At 43.9% G+C, this 22,432-nt stretch overlaps 1 protein-coding gene across 1 annotated transcript in view; it reads right to left on the reverse strand.

Annotated features, from left to right (window-relative positions):
• The window catches only part of DEPDC1B (DEP domain containing 1B), a 63,333-nt gene extending 42,688 nt beyond the window's left edge, over positions 1 to 20,645 (reverse strand). The window contains exons 1-2 of the mRNA XM_077817275.1: positions 20,598 to 20,645; positions 18,392 to 18,657 (exon numbers count right to left, since the gene is read on the reverse strand). Coding sequence (XP_077673401.1) covers positions 18,392 to 18,657; positions 20,598 to 20,645 — 314 coding nt within the window. The remainder of the gene's footprint in view (positions 1 to 18,391; positions 18,658 to 20,597) is intronic.
• Positions 20,646 to 22,432: the final 1,787 nt, after the last annotated feature.

Genomic DNA, 22,432 nt, shown 5'->3' on the forward strand with positions numbered 1-22,432 from the left:
CACTTGAGGATTACCTGTTCTGTTCATTCCCTCTGGGGTACCTGGCATTGGCCACTGTCGGAAGAGAGGATAGTGGGCTAGAGAGACCTTTGGTTTGACCCACTATTGCCGTTCTTATGATCCTGGTAGTGGGACTGGCCTATCCCATTATCTTGGGACAAATTTGGGAGTACTCTCAGAGGTAGTGGGTGGAGTTAATATGGGCCTAGAGCCCCCAGAAGGGCTAACTCAATAGTCCCTAGGAAGTGGGGACTCAATCCCCTAGCCAGTGTAGGTGAGGAACTGGACCCTGGAAGAATGTGTCCAGCCAATGTGAGGGATAATGGGCTTGAACCCAGGCCTACGGGTCCCCAGGCAGTGCTCAGCACATGGACACTACCAAGCAGCTCACCTGAACAACTAGAGAAGGGAGCTAGCTCACAAAAGGACCCACCCTCAAAGTTCCTCACTGGAAAAAACATCCAGCACCACAAATTAGCTGGAAAGCTCTATTTAAACCGTGAAGAGTCACAGGAAGTTGTCCAAGCAACTACAGGAATCCCTGGCTGGCTGCTACTATAGACTCTGCCTACTTACATGATTCCTGAGCCCTGCCTTCCCGCCTCTCTGGCTGTTCCTGGTTCTTGTCCTCCTTAACCCAGACTCCTATGTATTCCTGGTACCTGCCTCACTCCAGGTCCCTGCTCCCACATCCTACCCTCCTACTCTCTGGTGGTTCCAGAGAGGATGGTTCTAGACTATTCTCAGTGGTAGAAGAGGACAGGACAAGGAGTAATGGTCTCAAGTTGCAGTGGGGGAGGTTTAGGTTGGATATTAGGAAAAACTTTTTCACTAGGAGGGTGGTGAAACACTGGAATGCGTTACCTAGGGAGGTGGTAGAATCTCCTTCCTAGAAGTTTTTAAGGTCAGGCTTGACAAAGCCCTGGCTGGGATGATTTAATTGGGGATTGGTCCTGCTTTGAGCAGGGGGTTGGACTAGATGACCTCCTGAGGTCCCTTCCAACCCTGATATTCTATGATTCTATACCCAACACTTTGACCCCTAGCTTGACATCTGACTCTGTCTCTCATCTTTGGCTTGGAACCTAACTAACCATTAAGCCTGACCACCCATGCACAGTCCCTACAACCAAGGGGAAGCTCCCCAAGAAGTGCCAGCTAACAAGGAACTTAGGCCTGTCTCCTACAGGAGGGGGACATTTTAACTAGAGTGACAGAAATTTTCCCCAAAATTCACTACCCACTCCTCCAACTGATCAAACATTTTCATTGATTTTCAAGGGGATTCTCTCTCTCTCTCTCACACACACACACACTCTTCCCTTCAGTTTTGTTGACAAGGCTTTCTTCAAAGCTCAACTAGCTAGTGCAAGCGACTCAGCCAATACTGAGTAGATTGCAGGTTCTCTGCACCTGCATCTTGGGGGGGAAGAGCAGTATGCAAGATAAAAGTCCTTTCAGGGTGCAGGTTATCCTATATGGGGAAGCGTTTTTGAACAAACGAACACACACACATACCCATTCCCAAAACGTCACTGTGACAGGTTGGATCCCCCTTCTGGGGTGCCACCTGATATACTGGAATTTCACTGAGCCTCTCTTGCTCAACCAGCCAGGGTTCCCTCTCCCTGCTTTGCTGAATTAGGCTCTCTGGCCTCTTGTAGCACACACACACAGGTAGGGCCACACCCCGCTGCAGTCACAAACTGAAGTCAGCTTTCTGCGAGAGGACTCCCCCAGCACTCACGTGCCCACCACTTTTGGGAGATAAACTCAAAATAATGCTGTCTTGCACTGTATAGAAAAATCTGCACAGCGCAAGCTCAAAAATCCACCCTCTTCCTCAGTGTGAAGAGAAACGTGCACAACTTCTTGCCCTCCCAGTTAGAAATTACATAAACTGGGTTTTATTATAAACAAGAAATAAGTTTATTAACTACAAAAGGTGAATTTTAAGTGGTTAAAGAGATAGCAAACAGAACAAAGCAGATTGCCTTAGTAAATAAACAAAAGCCACAGACTGAGCTTAACACACTAGATAGGTAAGATACAAATTAACAAATTCTCATCCTGAGTGATAAACAGGTTGGCAGATTCTTAAGGCACAAGTTGCCTTCGCTTTCCCAGCTTTTCATACACAGGCTAAAAGATCTTAGCCTGGGACCATCACTTCTCACAGTTCAGTCTTTTTTCCTCAGGTGTTTTCAGGTGTGTTGTTGTAGGGAGAGTGAGGACCCTTCCTGTTGTCATTGTCCCTCTTTTATATCTTCCCCCCACTTGCTGGAAAGCTTTTTGCTGTGACCTGGGTTAAACAGTTCCCATTGTGTAGTGCTATCTCTGAGAGGTTTCTATTGCACACAATTCCTGGGGTGATCCTTATGCTTGTGTGCATTTCTTCAAGAAGCCACTACCATTGTTTGGCCTCATCCAACATAGCACATTTGAAATACAGAGACATGGTCAATATTCCCAGCTTCAGATATAAAAATGATACATGCATACAAATTGGATAAACACATTCAGTAAATCATAACCTTTCCAATGATACCTTACATGAGCCATCTTGCATAAAGTATATCTTAGTCGTACCATATTCATATCACAACCATATTTCCATGAAGAATATGGGGTTTAACGTCACAACCACCATCACCAGAATCCCTCTTCAAAAGAATCTTTATAAACCAGAGACATGTCAAAGCCTTGGCAGGGATGGTTTAGCAGTATCCAAAGAAGGGCATGAACTCTAACTACAGACAACAAAAGCCTCCTCCACACAAATGTCACAACTCTAGTAGTATGTCTTATAAGCAATATAATTAATACCCTCACTACTAATGTAACATTTTGGTATTTCAACTATTACATCATTTTTAGAGTTTTAAATGACCATGTCTGTGGTGCTTTTCTTACGGTCTCTTTGCCTATAATTCTCTCCCGCCTTTTTTCCAAGCAACCTCCATTTCATCTCCATTGTTTCAGCATTCCCACTGCTGCCCTCCCTGCTGAAGCCATAGATTCAGGAAGAGTGATTAACAGGCAGAAGCACTGGCTATGAGGAAATGAGACTGATAGAGCCAACTCCTGGCAGTCTAAGAATAAACAACGGTACCAGCATTTTGTACAGTGAGGGAAGATTGTCACACCCCAGATCTACCCTCTTCCCCTCTGGAAGGAAGGTAAAGTAGGCTATCATACCTCTCACAGTAAGAGGTACTAGTGGGCTTTTTCACCTCCTCCTGATAGCATTGAACTCAGCTTTAGGCAAAGTCACGCTTTTGGGTTGTGGAGCCAACGGACGGACCACCTCAGGCTTTGAGATGGTTAAAGCTAATCTGATTAATTATTCATAGCAAGCACCCTAGATACAGCAAACCAAGACTGACCTTTGGGGTTAGTGAAGCCTTCAGCTGAGAGTATTGGATGTGGGAGGGGGTGGGAAAAGAGGGAAACAACGCCCCAGAGAAGTTTACGGTTGAAGTGGTGACTGGAGACAGTGCCACCCACACTGCCACCAGTAGTGAAAGAGCTGCCACAATCCTCCCAGATGTCAGCCAGCCATCTGAGGTGCAGGTCTTTTTTCTGAGCAACTTTAAATGCAACTGCTCAGATTCCAGAAACTGCAGAACCTACAGGTGTCAACGCTTTTACACACCACAATGAAATATAACACCCAACAGCACTGAAGCCTCAAATTGTGGCAATCAGTGAAGACTGATGTATAAACCATAGGTATTTGCCATTACAAAATGATAAGTATTCTCTTGCATTAGGCTGTACTTAATATGTTCATATTTTTGGTGGTTTAATTTCATGAGCAATTTAGGCATTTGACCATGTGCCTGGAAGTTTTAGTCAGAGTTTACTCACTTATTTTCTCCACTCCTATAAAACAGAAATGGAAGACTACCCTTTACATCTTTCAGTAATGGTCTTATGTACTGCATCATTGAAAGTCACCATAAAAAGGATCAATTTAACAGTTTACATAAAGTATAAAGGTGACTACTGTCCCCAAAACTTGTGTAGTATTTGTTGATTCAATTAAAAAAAGGAACATACCTACATTCACCTCTTTTTCACCCCTACCTACACCATTACAGCTGAAGACATATTTGCAAAGCAGCATTAAGGCAAGTGCACCAGAGGGAGCTCCCAGGATATTAAATATACTGAAAAATAAAGATGGAAAGCGAAAGTTGTTTTAGTGCATATTGAGCATGATTGGGTACTGGAAATCCAAACTCCACAGTCATAGATGGCTTAAACAAGTCAAAAAAAATATATCAAGCATACCTGAAGAAAGATTGTGTCTATTCAAGAAGAAATCATGCAAAATTCTTGATTTCACTCAAAAATTGCCTAACTGACTTTCTCTCTCTGCAAATATTAAGCAGAAAACACAAAATATGTTGAGTATTTAAGGATAAGAATTGAATACCCACCAGTGCCAAAAGATTGCCACCAATATTTCAGAGTTTAAGGCCAGAAGGGACCATTATTTTAACTAGGCTGACCTACCACATATCACAAGCCATCACATTTCACCCAAATATCCCTATACCGAGCCCAAAGACTTTAATTAGACCAAAGCATTTCAGTCCTCGGGAAACTAAGTTGTGTATCACAAGCAGAAAACAGGAAAGATTAAGTTGCCATCAATCCACAAAGCCTTCACAATGGCATGGAATTGATTAGCTGAGATATGACCAGATGACCATTGCACAGGGATAATCAATTAATTTTTTTAAAAGGTCCAAATTTCTTGGTCAAGGTACAGTCAAGGTCCAGAGTCTAGAGAAAATAATAAAAATAATGATAATAATAAATAAAATAATAATTATAAGTAAATAAAAAGATTTGGGGATCAATTCAAAAGGATCTGGCAGTCCGAATTTGATCTGCAGTCCGCCTATTGACTACCCCTACCCTAGCCAGGTGATCCGTGCCCCATGCTACAGGGGAACGTCGAAAAAATCCAAGGTCCCTTCCAATCTGACCTGTGAAAAATTTCTCCCGAACCCCAAATCTGATGAATAATTCTGAATACATCTGGTCAATTGCAGGAAACAAAATTCCTTCCTGCCCACTGCAGGTGGCCAGTTGAAGCCCTGAAGCATAAAACTTGATGACAGTCGTGGTCTTTAATGCAGAGCTGCAAGGGTTATGAGCATGCTGAGGGCAATGCAAGCATTTCTGTTCTCCCCATGAAGAGGAGGCTCATGAAGGAAGGAGATGAACTGGGGGATTCACAGAGTTACAGATTCCAAGTCCAGAGGAGACCATCACAACTATCTGGCTCAACTGCTTGCACACACAGGCTGAGGAGTTTTCCTTAGAAAATGTATTAGAGTTTATCTTTTCAAAAGATTCCTAATTTTGTCTAAGGGTATGCCTAAATTAAACACCCCCAGCTGGCCCATGTCATAAAATTGCAGTGTAGAATTTCAGGCTCCAGTTGGAGTCCAGGTTCTGGGACCCTCCACCCTTGCAGGGTCCCAGAGCTTGGGCTCCAGCCTTAACATCTACACCACAATTTTACAGCCCTGTAGCCTGAGCCCCACAAGCCCAAATCAGCTGACAAAAGTGTTTAATTGCAGTGTAGACATATTAACACCCTCCCCCCCCCCCACCAAAAAAAGACTCCAAATGATGACAACCACTTCCACTGGTAAGGTCTTCCAATGTCTGATTACCCTAATAGTTAGGAAATTGCATCTTATTTCAAGACTAAATTTGTTCAGTTTTCAGCCATTAAATTTTCTTATGCCTCTGTCAGCAAGATTGAAAAACCCCACTATCAAATGTTTTCCATGTGTAAGTACCTAAAACATAGCAATGAGGTAACCTCTCAACCTTTTTTTTTTTTTTCCTATAAACTAAATCAACTGAACTCCTTAAGCCTCAAATCATACGTTTTCCAGCTCTAAGATCATTTTTCTGGCCCCTTCTTCCCTAGCATTTGTGGTATCATTAGAGGAGGTTTTGGAACAAATTGATAAATTAAACAGCCATAAGTCACCAGGACCAGATGGTATTCACCCAAGAGTTCTGAAGGAACTCAGATGTGAAATTGCAGAACTACTAACTGTAGTCTGTAACCAATTGTTTAAATCAGCTTCTGTACCAGATGACGGGAGGATAGCTAATGTGACGCCAATTTTTAAAAAGGGCTCCAGACGTGATCCTGGCAATTACAGGCCTGTAAGCCTGACTTCAGTACCAGGCAAACTGGTTGAAACTATAATAAAGAACAATATTGTCAGACATATAGATGAACATAATTTGTTCAAGAAGAGTCAACATGGTTTTAGTAAAGGGAAATCATGCCTCACCAATCTACTAGAATTCTTTGAGGGGGTCAACAAGTATGTGGACCAAGGGGATCCAGTGGATATAGTGTACTTAGATTTTCAGACAAGGTCCCTCACCAAAGGCTCTTACGCAAACTAAGTTGCCATGGGATAAGAGGGAAGGTGCTCTCTTGGATTGGTAACTGGTTAAAAGATAGGAAACAAAGGGTAGTATAAATGGTCAGTTTTTGAGAACAGAAAGAGGTAAACAGTGGTGTCCCTCAGGGGGGTCTGTTCTGGGACAAGTCCTATTCAACATATTCATAAATGATCTGAAAAAAGGGGTACACAGTGAGATGGCAAAATTTGCAGATGATACAAAATTATTAAAAATAATTAAGACCCAGGCAGACTGCGAAGAGCTACAAAAGGATCTCTCAAAACTGGGTGACTGGGCAACAAAATGGCCGATGAAATTTAATGTTGATAAATGCAAAGTAACACACATTGGAAAGCATAATCCCAAGTATACATATAAAATGATGGGGTCTAAATTAGCTGTTACCACTCAAGAAAGAGATCTTGGAGTCATTGTGGATAGTTCTCTGAAAACATCCGCTCAACGTGCAGTGTCAGTCAAAAAAGTGAACAGAATGCTGGGAATAATTAAGAAAGGGATAGATAATAGGACAGAAAATATCATGTTACCTCTATATAAATCCATGGTACGTCCACATCTTGAATACTGTGTGCAGATGTGGTCGCCCCGTCTCAAAAAAGATATATTGGAATTGGAAAAAGTTCAGAAAAGGGCAACAAAAATTATTAGGGGTATGGAACGGCTGTCATATGAGGAGAGATTAATAAGATTGGGACTTTTCAGCTTGGAAAAGAGATGACTAAGGGGGGATAGGACTGAGGTCTATAAAATCATGACTGGTGTGGAGAAAATAAATAAGGAAGTGTTATTTACACTCCTTCTCATAACACAAGAACTAGGGGTCACCAAATGAAATGAATAGGCAGCAGGTTTAAAACAAATAAAAGGAAGTATTTCTTCACACAGCTCATAGTTAACCTGTGGAACTCCTTGCCGGAGGATGTTGTGAAGGCCAAGACCATAACAGGGTTCAAAAAAGAACTAGATAAATTCATGGAGGATAGGTCCATCAATGGCTATTAGCCAGAATGGGCAAGAGTGGTGTCTCTAACCTCTGTTTGCCAGAAGCTGGGAATCAGCGACAGGGGATGGATCACTTGATGATTACCTGTTCTGTTCATTCCCTCTGGGGCACCTGGCACTGGCCACTGTCAGAAGACAGGATACTAGGCTAGATGGACCTTTGGTCTGACCCAGTAGGGCCATTCTTATGTTCTGTTCGTTTTCACATCCTTCCTGAAGCCCAGACACCCGAATAGAACATAGTATCCTAGCAGCAGTCTTACCAATGCTGTATACAGAGACAAAATATCACTTCCCTTCTTCTACTTGATATTCCCCTCTATACATGCAAGGATCAGATTAGTCATTTTTGCCATGACACCACACTGGGAACTCATGCTGAGGCAATTTTATACAATGACCCCTAAGTTTTTCTCTGAGGCCTTGTCTACACTACCGCTTAAGTCGACATACGTTACATCACTCAGGGGTGTAAAAAACCCATCCCCCCTGAGCAATGTAACTTACATTGACTTAACATGGTCTCTACACTGCGCTATGTCAGCGGGAGATGCTCTCCTGTCAACATATAGCGTCTTCACCAGACCCGCTAAATCAATGCTGTTGCATCGACCAGCTGTACCAATTTAGTGTCATAGTGAAGACACGCCATGAGTCACTGCTTTCTAATACAGTGTCTTGCACCCCTTAAGTATAACCTGCATTCTTGGTTCCCAGATATATTACCTGGCATTTAACTGTATTAAAAATGCATTTTGTTAGCCTGTGACCATTTTACCAGGTGATTCAGATCACTCTGCTACAGTACTCTATCCTCCTTTACTATCCCACTAATCTGTGTGTCATGGGCACACTTTAACAGCAAAGACTTTATACCATCATCTAGATAGTTGATTAAAAAAAATATTAAAAAGTGTTGAACCATGAAAGCTTTCTAGAAATGGCCCCCTCATTGACACTGAGATTTGTCAGCAAGCCAGTTTTTAATGTGTCCCCTATTAAGTCCATATAATGCAAGATTTTTTAAATCAGAATGCCATGATGTACCAAGTCAAATGCCTTGGAGAAATCCAAGTGTACTATACCAACAGAATTGCATTTATAAAGCAGATCTATAATCTTGTTTTAAAAAAATCCAACTACAGACAGAATCAAAACTGCCTGAAGATATTTGAAAGGAGGACATGAATGTGAAAGGACAATTTTCAGCACACAAAAGAAAGTCTTTTCACCAGGGAAAAAACCCTTAGGTCACAAAATGTCACAAGATAAATTACATTTAATTAAGAAATGAGTTGAGTGGAGATTAGTTTGTTATAAGAGTAACATGTGACAGAACTATAAACAAATAAAGTGATTCTACTACAACTAGAGCCCTGCAAATCCACGGATATCCACTTTATATCCACAGACCATTTTTGCAGATCGCAGATGGGACACAAACACAAATTTTGTATTTATGCAGAGTTCTAAATATAGGGTCTCAAAAGGCAGTGAAACAACTGTCTGCATCTCATAGCCTATGAGGCTGCTTTCCCACCTTCCAGATCCCATATTCCCTCACCCTCCATATACAGAGAAAGGGGAGGCGATAGATTAAGACAGGTAGTAAAATCCCACATGCTCCTATTGCCGCAGTTTAAGCGGTCAAGCAATTTAGAAAACCTCTCCTGACTTCATTGCCGTATAAGGTCAGTCGGAGAGGGAAGCCATACTGACTTACTTTGCAGAAACAGCTGCCTCCCTCTCCAACTGACCTGATATGGCACAAATTAAGCACTGGCTGAGCAGCCAGAGAGCACCTTCACCCCCCTCCTGTGCGCCCCTACCCCCTGCACTCCCCCTCCTATGCCCCCTTTACCTCCTAAACTGTGCACCCCCCTCCTGCATCCACATGGGGAAACTGTCATGGAGCGCCTGTCATTGCTCCTCACTGCCCCCTCACAATCCCTCTAGGAGGATGACTTGCCAAGCTGAAAGGTGCCAGGGCTCAGCCCCAGCAAAAATTAAGCACTGTAGCCCTGCGATAGTATTCCCCCTGCATGCTTCCACAGGGAGAACAGTGGCTGGTGCAAAGAAACTGGGCTTACTGAGCTCTAAGTGTGATGACTTTATAAATCGCTCTAAATAGGTGACAGTTTTTATTTTATAGTTCAGTTTGTGATTTTGAGCAGTATTGACTTGAGACGTTTATTTTATTATTTTTAGTGTAAAAGGCTATTTGTTCTGATGCCTGTTGTATAATAAGATTGATGTTTAAAATAACAACAAACAAACAAACAACAATAATAGTATGCACAATTATTAAGCCATAGAGGCACTGTGAGATAGCGTGCTGCTGCGGGTATGGTGCGGATGCAGATAAAAGACGGACTGTGGATCGTGGGTCGGATACAAGTTGATTCTTGCGGATCAGATACGGATCCACATTTTTGTATCCGTGCAGGGCTCTAACTATAACATGGATCAACCAATATAGTCATACACTGAAACATGTACTGTTAGTTAACCTGAACCATTATCTTGTATATTATAAGATACAATGTAGAAAAACCATTTCTCAGGATAGCTGAGCTTTCATGCAATAAGAAGAAACAAGCTGTGAAAGAGTCACAATCTTACTGCATACTTTAAAATAAAATAAAAAGTATTCCAAGTTCATAAGAACATAAGAATAGCCATACTGGGTAAGACCAATGATCCATCTAGCCCAGTGTCCTGTCTTCCAATAGTGGCCAATGCCAGATGCTTCAGAGAGACTGAACAGAACAAGGCAATTATCAAGTGAGCCATACCCTGTCATCCAGTCTTAGCATCTGGCAGTCAGAGCCTTGGCGGCAGTCAGAGCGTGGGGTTGTGTCCCTGATCATCTTAGCTAATAGCCACTGATGGACCTATCCTCCATGAACTTATCTAATTCTTTTTTTAACCTTCACATCATCCCTTGGCAACAAGTTCTGCAGATTGACTGTGTGTTGTGTGAAGAAGTTCAGTACTTTCTTATGTTTGTTTTAAACCTGCTGTGTTCCCTCTCAGGTGCGTGCCTACATGGCCACACATGAGGTCATCAAGGGTCTGTGCACCAGCCACGCACACTGCTGAGCGTGGAGAATGTGGAGGGTGGGGGCAGCGGGGTGAGGTGACGGGTGTTTGGGGGTGCTGGGGGGGGAGGGAAAAGAGGCGCCTCTCCCCTCCAGCCCCAGCTCCGACCGGGGCTGCGGCTGGGACAGGAGAGGTGCCTCTCCCCCACAGCCTCGGGGCCGTGGAGGGGAGAGACGTGTGTGTGTGTGTGTGTGTGTGTGGGTCTCTCTCAGACACCCACACACATCCCTCTCCCCTCCACGGCCCACACACACACACACACACACACACACTTTGTCACACACAGAGTCTATGTCTCCCACACATACACACAAAGTCTTTCACACACTTGTATTATTGTTGTTGTTGTTACTTCCTGCAATGCACATATATTCTCTGTAATTTTATTCTTTCAAAGCGTTATTTTATATTTCATCATTTTTATTTCTCTCTTATGCTTAAATTTAATTCTTTGAGTTGTGAGTTCTAAAATGCCTGACCTGTCCTGGTTGGAGTAATTATCCCTATGGTAACTTTTTTAAAATATATATATTATCTCTAGGTTTTTTGTTTCTACTGGTGGCGCACATCACCTTGGTGCACATAGCAAAATTCATTCCGCAAATGGGTGGAAAAAATTAGAGGGAACATTGCTGCTGCCTATTAATTTCATTTGGTGACCCCTAGTTCTTGTGTTATGAGAAGGAGTAAATAACACTCCCTTATTTACTTTCTCCACACCAGTCATGATTTTTAGACCTCTATCAGATCTCCCCTTAATTGTCTCTTTTGCAAGCTGAACAGTGCCAGTCTTTTTCCTCTCTCCTCAAATGGAAGCCATTCCATAATGCTAATAATTTTTGTTGCCCTTCTCTGTACCTTTTCCAGTTCTAATATATCTTTTATTGAGATGGGGCAATCAGAACTGCACACGGTATTCAAGGTTCATAAAGAAAATGAGAATTATAGTAAGCAGTTGCACCTATAGATCAAAGATCTATTAACCTGGTTTAATCTTTCAAAAGAGTTTTGAAATTATTACTAAAATAGATGAGTTAAGATCATAAAAATAAACCAGAAAATGAATGAAGGCTACGTCAATTAAAAGATACTGGTAAAACATATAATCTGCCAGAGATTAAAATCTATATAAATGCATACAAAAATACCTCAAAAAGTTCTCTCAAAATGTGGGAGGAAGGGGGAAAAGAGGCATGAAAATTAGAGAGTTAGCATTCCTTACTACCCACCTGGAGTTCAATGCTTATTGCCCAAGCAGAGATTCATTCCAACATAATAAAACACCACCACCACATTTACACTGATTAATGGTTACTTAGAGTTGAAGTTTCACAACAATGAACGACAAATAATAAGATGGCACATGCAGAACTTGTCAAGCGTTAGCTCTCAAGACAGTTGCACAACGCATCAAAGCAAAATAGACAGCACATGAAACAGATCCGTATGTATCTTCCTTCTCAATAAAGTGTGTCATGGACCAGTCACAGAGCACACCCTGATCCAAATACTTGTTGACCCATCACAGGTTCCACCCACATGCATCACAATTAAAAAAGAAAAAGCCCATATTAGCTCCATGAAATTGCTTCCCTTGAGCAAAGAACTGTGGTCAAGATACCAGAGAAAGATGGGTCTTCAGAAGGAATATCAATGAACCCGTCAAGAACATATGTGAGTGAGTTCCCTAGAAGAGACTTTTTAGAAATAGGTTAATATTGTTTATATTTAGTAACAGTTTTGAACATCATTTATTGTTCTATTTGTTGTTTTTGTTAATAGTGATATAAATTATATAACAGAAATGGGAGCTGCCCCTTTATGACTAGGGTAGGGCATGGGGAGTGTGCAGGGCATATGCTGCTGCTGAAGAAAGGAGATTGGCCTGTAGGCAGGGACAACTAAATCATCTCACCACATCCAGTGGTGCAACTAGGGTGGTACGATACGGTATGCCATACCAGTAGGATATTTGTAGCCGGTACGCTGTACTGGAAAGACACTGGAGGAGCAGAACATGGAGCTGCTGTACCGCCCCCAGCCCTTCCACACGGCTGTGTCTAGCGTCCTCTGTCCAGGGTCTGTAGGCAGCCCCGCCAGAGGACAGGGCTGGGGGGCAGGGCCCAGGGCGGTACAGCCGCACCAGAGGAGCTGCACATTATGCTTCTTTCGCCACTGCAGTTCCCAGGAGAGCCCTGCAGTTCAGACCCCAGACAGGAGACGCCACTGCGTGGAAGGGCTGGAGGCATGGTTGGAGGTGCTACAGTCACGCCAGAGGAGCTGCTGGCGTGGAGCCGCTGGGCGGCCCCACGGTCTGCTCCTTTCACTGCTGCGGTGAATAGGACGATCCGAATAGGACAATTAATACCATTAATACTATGTAAAAGCACTGTCAAACAGGGTTTTTTCAAATGAAAGATTCTGTTGAGTTAAAGGAAAGGAATTAAGAGAAATTGTTAAAATGAAAGTCTTAATTCTTTATGTTTCAAATATTAAGTTTTTTCTTCTTTTCTCTATCTTTAATAAAAACGTTACAAATATTTTAACGGTGGTTGTTACCATGGGAGTACGTGGACACAAAAACCCAGACAACACTTAAATGAATTTTACCTATTCTGATGACCCCAGCCAATTATCAGCTAGCAAAAGTTGAAGACAGGAGAAGTTACTAACATGAATTCCTTTTGTTCCTCCTCACCTCTCATTCTCGGAAAGAAGATTCTAAATAGATTGCTTTCTGGCTCCACTTACCAGAAGTGCAAGCAATCAAGTTACCTATCTGAGCATCTAATCAGCCTTCTTCCGATCAACTAATGACTTCCTGGGCTAAAGAGATGTTAATAGACAAGACAGACTAGAGGAGATATGCAAGAGACACAAGCAAGCGGGGAAAGAGAAAGGGAATTACTGGTGTATAATTTTACCTTCTCAAATGTCTCTATCTTCTTACATGCTAGGAAGAAATATTTCAGACAGGCTGTGGATGTAGCAACCATTACTCAAAGAAAATTGACAGTGTGATGCTTGTAGGACTGCACACCTTAAAACTATGCATCCTGAGAGGTAAAAAAGATCGACCCCCAGGAGTGAGTGAATGACAGCTGAGCCGTTGTGCAACAGTAGTGCTCTTGCCCTGGAGAAACCACACACCAGAAGAAAATATGAACCTCTACTAGGGGAAGGTGGCTTTAGTATATCCATCTATTCATGTAGGCAACAGCAGCCCTGGTGCCACATTGAATCAAGACATGTCTGCTCATGACACGGAGCTCTCAGGCCTAAAGGACTAGGAAGAAGGCCCTGAGCTATAGAAGAGTGATATTTGGCCTCTGTTTGGCGAAAGACCAAACCCCTTGAATGGAAAAGTAGCCCAATGTAGGCACCCCAATTTGAAAAGCTGCAATATAAAATATTGAATAATAATGGTTATAAGGAAAGAAGGGTCAGAAAGTAGGATGTAGAGACCCTCTTGAGGAAATGGAAGCTGTCAAAAGGGAAGACTGGAGGAACAAAGTGATTCTCTCAGAGAATAGCACTAGGTTAGCTGGGTATGGTTGAAATAGCCAAAGGTGAAAACAGATCCAACACGTTAGGTACATGACAGTTACAAAATGGCTCAGCACATGATGATGTAATAATTGGGGCCTAGCAGGTGAAAAGTAGGTAAAGGTTAATGCATTGTCACAATGATCTGTTTTATACGATTGTTTAAGAAAAGATGTAAGAAGGAGACAAAAAAGACAGAATTTATTTAAAAATAGAGAGGATCTACTGATGCTACCCAAGGACTTTTAAGATATGACTAGTAAACAAGAGGAGATGGGGACTTGGAAATCAAGGGACCAAAATTGGTGCTTAAAAAATTAGATCTAATTGGTGGACAAAATAACAAAAGGATGGACAAGTCTGCCAATTGCCCCTTTTCGGGACCCTTAAAAAAAAAAAAAGACGTGGGGGAGGAAAGAAAGGAACTTCTCCCACCCCACTGCACACACAACAGAAGGATTTTCATCATGACACCAAGTGGGGACAACTTTTGACTATCAGCGCTGCACCAGCGAGGACTCCAGCCGGATACATGTGAGATCCTGGTCTGTCTTCCTCTCCTTCCAGTATCCCTTTTCATCTCCTGCTATCTTTCTCTCCATCAGTTTTTACCTGATCCTGAAATGAACTGCACTACACGGCACCAGCATTACAAAAGGAGATTGCCTGCCAAGCTCCACTCAACCTGAGAAGGACTAGTGAAGGAGAGGACCTGACCAAACCAACAAGGTGAAGGCAAGCAGCAAGCCCAAGAGACTATGTCCACACAGGTTATGAAATGGCCTGGCAGATGAAAAATAGCCTTTACCAAGACAAGAGAGGAAATAAGAACCTGGAACAGGGCTCCCAACCTGCTTTACCCCATTTAAATGTATACCACCGCTCCTCAGTGCGGCATTACCAGGGTGGGAGAGAGAGCTTTGCAGATTCATCAGGAAGCCATGGAAACAAAGATATTGAAGAACACTGTCCTGAGAGTGAATCTCCTGGGACTCAGAGAAGGCATGGATGAGAAAATTGTCAAAATAAGGGTATAGGTATATGCCCTTGCAATGCTACCAGGATCTTATTGGAAGCCTGAAACGTAAAAATAGGAAGAAGTGGGGAGACAAACTGAAATAAAGATTCCCCTAAGTCAAAGGGAAGGACTGCCAATGCCTGGGATAAATTGAGGCATGAAAGTAGGTATCCTTCAGGCTGACCAGATAATATAGTTTTACCATGGGAGGGAGGGGAGGGGGGAAAGAAAGAGCACAATCTGGAAGGTGTTTTCATCCAGAACTTTTTCTTCCCAAGATGGTGATCGAGCTCTGGAGGTCCAGAGTTGGATGGACTCCTACTGGGCATAGGTTGCACCAAGAAATAGCAGGAATAAAATCTACTGTTGGGTATTCCCATTAACTTCATTATGAGAAAAAGTATAAATGGATACAACGCAACCATCATACGGTTCAACAGCAGTACGCTAGAAGATCTAGATTTTGCTGATGATGTTGCCCTTTATTTTCCCTTCCTTTTTTGAAACTTTATTAAGGTGAAATTACAATAAAACATTAAGTAATAAGTATAGTACGGTGTAATATGTTTATCAGAATCAGGTTAATATTCAGAAGTACCTAGCTAGCAATTCTGGCTTGGTGGCTGAGGAGTCCCCCCTTTCAGAGTATGCTAAAAAGAGTGACCAAATTTCTAAATAACTTTTGGGGGCACTTCTTGTGTATATGTACTGGGCATGAAAATTTCTCCATTATAAGGCCGGTCCATATTTTACTACACCACACTTCCATAGGAGAAGTCACATTTTTCCAATAACGTTCAATACAAAGTCTTGCTGCTAACAATGAAAAAAATTAAATTTGTCATTTCTGTTTAAAATGTAGATCCTTACTGGAGCATTAAGTAAACTGGTCAGGGGATCTCTCAGAAGCTGGCATTTTGCTATAAGATTAATCTCTTTAATAATTTTCTCCCCAAACCATCTAATTTCTAGACACAACCACCACATGTGCAAGTATGTTCCCCTGTCCCTGCAATCCCTCAAATGGAGTGCATCCCTAGTAGCAAAAATATGATGCATCTTAACTGGAGTCTAATGCCATCTACACAGTAATTTATAAAAATTTCATTTGTGAGCTAAACTAATTGAAGATGTATATCCCCTTTGCCATACAGAGACCTGTACATCTAGATCAACTTGTCCAAATCCCTCTCCCACCTTTTCATCTGGGTTATTTTCCGATCAACATCTTTTTCAACCAAAATTATATACGTCTTAGAAATTAAATGTTTTGTGATCTTCCAGTTTGCTCTGGAGTGCCTCAAATGTGGTTAAAGGTCAAGATAGAGCAGTCTTATATCCAAATTTCACAATAAAATATTTTATTTGTGAACAATGAAAATATGGGATCTGTATATTATATATCTCATGGTATTATTTCAAACCAAGACCAAGGAATAGCTGTCTGAATTGAGTAATCTCAGCTCTTCCACACAACAAATAGACACTGGTATTTCCTAGGGATAAATCCCTGGTTATTAATTCAAGTAGCTAAGGAAGAGGGCCCCAGTGACAGGAATTTTTAAAAAATTGTCCCATCCTCCTAAGATGGTCTCAATGAACAGTTGATTTTTAATTTTTGGTGACCTAAATTTCTTTTTAACCCAACATACGTAGCCTCCAGTCTTGTTTGAGATTTACCCAGTGTTTGGACAGTCGTAGCTCTTCTAAGCCACAGTTCTACTAACATGCAAGCAGAGATTGCAAGTCTGTCCAGCATAGCAAAGTAGGCAAAGTTACTAATCAGTTATGAAAAAACAAGTGTAATAAGAACTCCAGAAACTCCCACTCAAGCATTACTTTAGAAGGCAAAGGAATACAAGAAGTGAATTAATTCACACATCTTGGCAGGAACGTGCAAGCCAATGGGGGGTGTCCAGAAGGAAATAATATCATGATGAGCAAGCTTGCAGCCGCATTTTCCAGTTTAAACAAGAATTGGTCATTGAAAATCTACAATTTACACCCCAAACTACAAATCTTCAATTCCAATGTTATTTCCATCTTAATACATGAATGTGAAAGCTGGAAGCTGGTGAAAGGTCCAGACAGACATCTAAATGCCTTCAAAAGCAAATGCCTTGGAAAAATACAAGGTAATAAATGGAATGAATTTGTAACAAATGCTGAAAATCATCAGAGTTCATCAACCCTCTATCTCTAAAGTTATCCAGAAAAGACAATCAAAATATTTGGTACATGGTTTAGGAATGAAGCCAGAACAACTACCATGGCAGGTATGCTATTAGGCAGCTGGAGGAAAACATAAAGGCACTAACTGAAAGAATCCCTCCATTTAACACTACTGAGAGAGGGAAAACTTATGGGACTTAACAAAGAGGCCACACAAAGAGCAGTTCAGGATAGACAGGGATGGTGGAGTCTTGTTCACATGCTAAGCGATATCTAACAGTGCAAGAAGGATTCAGATTCAGAAAACACCTGTCTCTTCTCTCCCTAAGGTGTTGGAAAAAATGGCCCCTGCAGAAACTCCTGAACATCAGAGCAGAGTAAGGAATTTAGGGGGCTGAAGGCTAAGAGAGAGAAAGAAAACAGGAGGAAGAGACCCAGAAGAAACTCAATGGAGTTATCTCTGGAGTTGATTTTCCCAGATGCCCTTGATAAACGAGGACCAAAACTTCCTGGAAGTGTAGTCAGGAGTCCACCAAGGGAAGTACTCAAGCGTGTATAATTAATCACATGCATAAGTGTTAGTCCATTGGGGACTTTAGTGTATGTTTTGATTTATTTAGTAAAAATATTGGTCACAGTAAGCAAAAACTAGGTTTGTATACTACAGATTATTTGGGAGTGACTAGAAACTGTTTATATATGTTGCTCAAAAAATAAAACTTCAGATACAAGGGTGCTTCAAGTAACATTCCCAATATTAACAACAAGGAGTTCAGTGGCACCTTAAAGACTAACAGATTTATTTGTTCGTCTTTAAGGTGCCACCGAACTCCTTGTTGTTTTTGTGGATACAGACTATCATGGCTACTCCCTGATACTTGATTCCTAATATTAGAATAACATAGAATCTCTGGGTCTACTGAAGAGCAGGACTGTAATAAAAGATAACGGGTGAGCATGCTTGGAGATAAGTAGATGCACAAAGTAAGTGGGTTTGCAAAACCCCTAACTAATGTCATTAATTCCTTACTTTCACAAGAACTAAATTCACCCAGGATACATCATACAATGATTTACCTATATAAATGACTGTCGTCCTCAAAGTCTTCCTTGCCCCATCTTCCTTTGATATCTTCAATAACATGATTTTTCAAAAATTTTTTAAGCAGCTGAATTGTTTGATTACGAGTCACTTCTGGGCCAAAGTTTTGGTTACATCTGAGCAGTTTATGTAACCAGTCTACTGCCTCTGAGGCTTTGAAGCAACACTCATAGTTTTTGAAAAGACTACGATGCCTCCGTAATGGCATCCCTTCACGAAAGAGTTCAATGGTCTGATTCCACTGGAAAAGAGGGGGGGGGAGAGAGATACAATTACAGGAGCTCTAAAAATAATCTTTATGGGTGAAATGATGCTGTATGTGAAATCAATACCAATACAATTAGAGCATTTTGCAGGCATTGGTTTTAATGGATACAAAATAAAACTGCAAATATTCAGGTCCCGGAGTTATCAATCATGTCACAACTGTGGCCAAAGTTTTGCTGTTAGCCTGAGGACTAAAACCACTAGACAGAATGAAAAATACCTGTACTGCTACATCTCCAGTGCCATGCCCCCAGCAAGTTAAATAAATCTGCTGAACATAGAGAATATTCATTAAATAGAGCATGGAGTAAAGTATCAACTCCTCATTTAATACATTCTGAAAGTTATACCTTAGAGTACATCTACATGAGAAAGCTACACCAGCTTAATTTAAAATCAGTTTAAAAACCCATGTAGTGAAACCAGTGCAAATGCCTATGAAGGTACTCAGTTTCAGAGTGACTTATTCCAGTCTGGCTTAAACTAAAAACAATATAAACCGCTCTTAAACTGAAATAGAAGCAGAGGAGTTTGCACCGGTTTAAGTAAATCAGTTTAAAACAAAACACACACATATTTTTAGGCCTGGTCTACACTTAAAACTTTGGTTGACGTAGCTATGACACTCGGGTCATCAAAAGTCCTGAGCACCACAGCTATACCCACCTAAACCCCCAAAATAGACATTCTTCTATCAACCTAGCTACTATGTCCTGGGGAGGTGAGTTACTAGTGACAGACTCTGCTCCTTCAATTGCTGAGTGTACATTAGCCCTAAGGCCAGGTCTACACTAAAAAGTTAGGTTGACCAAGCTATGTCACACAGGGGTGTGAAAAATCCACATGCCTGTGTAACAGTTAAACTGACCTAACCCCCAGCATAGACTCCACAATGTTGGAAGAACTCTTCCATCAACCTAGCTACCGCCTCTCAGGGAGGTGGATTAACTACTAAAGCGACTCCGGTCACTGTAGTGAGTGTCTACACTGAAGCACTACAGCAACATAGCTGCAGCACCGCAATTGTATTCCTGCAGGTGTGTTGCTGTAGCAGTTTAAGTGTTGACACAGCCTTAGTTAAACTGGTGTAAGTTTGTGCATAAGGAAGAGCTCACTGTAGGTCACTTCTGCTTTTATTAAACCTTGAACATCCTTCTTGGTGTCACTCTTCCTTTTCTCTCCCCCAACAGCTCACAGTCTAACAGACCCAGCAGGGTGCGAGTGTACAAGTGTGTGTCAGTATTTTGGGGCTCAGAGCCAGGAGGTGAAGCTACTGGACTAGGATACAGTCGTGGGAGGCCATTTGGGGGCTGGGATAGCAGAGGGCAGGAAGAAGGCTGCAGGTAGAGGGAGAGACCAAGGAGACTACAAATAGCAGCACTGCGGAGGTGGGGGGTGGCCAGGATATGGCAGCCAGGCGACTGGAGGCAGACTAGAGAGGGAAAGAGGCAGATGCGGGGGGAGGGGAACTAGACAGGGCTCCGGGGACCAGTCCGAAGGACAGGGGCGGGGGCTCCAGGCACCCCTCGGGAGGGCTCTGCCGTTGCAGACCGCTAGGGGGGGCGAGAAGGGGGGCTCCGCGGACCGCTGGGAGGGGGGTCAGGCCGGGAGCTCCGGGCACCGCTTGGGGGGGCGAGACAGGGGGGTTCCGGGGACCGCAAGGGGGTGAGGGAGGCCGGGGAGCGCGAGGTCGGAGGGCTCGCCTCCAGGGACCGCTCCAGGGCAGGGGGGCGAGGCGGGGGGCTCCGGCGACTGCTCGGAGGGGACGGGATCGGGAGGCTCTGGGGACCGGTCCGGGGCAGGAGGACTGGGGGGGGCGCGAGGCCGGGGGGGGGGAGCTGCGCCGGGGGGGGGTTGTGCCGAGCTCGATGCCCTGGCACGGCCGGATGCTGCAGCATCCGGCCGGGGACTTACCAGCCGGGTTGCCCGGTAGGGCCCGGGGCCCACCAGTCGCGGCTCCATAGCCCGGTAGGCCCCGCTGTCTCCACGGAAACCCGACAAGACACAGGACAAGGCGGAGCCGAAGAAGAGTTTGAATTAGGGCCCCCACGATGCTGCCCTCTCATTGGACTGCAAAGTGACCACGTGACCCCTCATCGCTCCCTGATTGCAGGGGCAGGGGCAGGACAAAGAGGCCAATGCATCGGCCAGCTCCCAGCATTGTGCAGCCTCGGGGGAGTGTACGGGGAGGGGGCACTGGGAGGGGGCATTGAGGGTAATGGCGGGGGCACTGGGAAAGGGCGTTGGGAGGAGAGGGAGAGGGTACTGGGAGGGGACATTGAGGGGTGCTGGGAAAGGGCATTGGGAGGAGATGGAGGGGGCACTGGGAGGGGGCATTGAGGGTAATGGCGGGGGCACTGGGAAAGGGCATTGGGAGGAGAGGGAGGGGGTACTGGGAGGGGACATTGAGGGGTGCTGGGAAAGGGCATTGGGAGGTGACGGAGGGGGCATTGAGGGTAATGGCGGGGGCACTGGGAGGGGCATTGGGAGGAGATGGAGGGGATACTGGGAGGGGGCATTGAGGGTAATGGCGGGGGCACTGGGAAAGGGCATTGGGAGGAGAGGGAGGGGGCACTGGGAGGGGGCATTGAGGGGTGCTGGGAAAGGGCATTGGGAGGTGACGGAGGGGGCACTGGGAGGGGGCATTGAGGGTAATGGCAGGGGCACTGGGAGGGGCATTGGGAGGAGATGGAGGGGATACTGGGAGGGGACATTGAGGGTAATGGCGGGGGCACTGGGAAAGGGCATTGGGAGGAGAGGGAGGGGGCACTGGGAGGGGGCATTGAGGGGTGCTGGGAAAGGGCATTGGGAGGTGACGGAGGGGGCACTGGGAGGGGGCATTGAGGGTAATGGTGGGGGCACTGGGAAAGGGCGTTGGGAGGAGATGGAGGGGATACTGGGAGGGGGCATTGAGGGTAATGGCGGGGGCACTGGGAAAGGGCGTTGGGAGGGGAGGGAGGGGGTACTGGGAGGGGACATTGAGGGGTGCTGGAGGGGGGTGCTGGGAAAGGGCATTGGGAGGAGATGGAGGGGGCACTGGGAGGGGGCATTGAGGGTAATGGCGGGGGGCACTTGGAAAGGGCATTGGGAGGTGACGGAGGGGGAGTCCTTGGAAGGGACATTGGGAGGGTGCCCTATTGCCCTGTGGAAGCTGGCCTAATAGGGGAGTTATGGCACAACAAATCACATGTAAGAGTGTACTATCATAAGTATAAACGTAGCCTCAGAGTAGCAGCTCAAGTTCAAGGCATGGGAGAGCATGATGTCGTACTCAAGCTGCTCATCTGAATTAGAAGCCCAGTTGCTTCTGTCTTCTGGTAAGGGTATTTAATTTAACTTGTGTTAAAAACACATTCCCCCCCCAAAAAATGACATACCCTCAGGTTGTCTCACCCAGGTTAGAAAGGTGCTAACAGCTGCTCACACATTACCTGGTCTATGTTAGATTTTGTCAGTGTCTGCTATAACATGTGCTGGGCCGTTCCTGTTAAAGCGTGGGTCTGTTATAATAACTGGACCTACAAATTTACCCTACTTGTGAGCCTACATGTGGGAAAGTGGACAAAAGTTTGTAAAGTGTTACAATAACTTAAAACAAATGAAGCTGAAGTTGGTTCCTTATTCCCAGTACAATATTCATGGTGCGGTGCCAGCTCCTTATTGGTGGTTCCCAGCTCCTTATTCAATGGCCAAAATTATTTAAACACATCAGTGTAAGATGACATTTCCAAAAAAAGTAATCAAATTAA

This window comes from Eretmochelys imbricata, chromosome 5 (genome assembly GCF_965152235.1).
Source record: "Eretmochelys imbricata isolate rEreImb1 chromosome 5, rEreImb1.hap1, whole genome shotgun sequence".
NCBI classification, from domain to species: domain Eukaryota; kingdom Metazoa; phylum Chordata; order Testudines; family Cheloniidae; genus Eretmochelys; species Eretmochelys imbricata.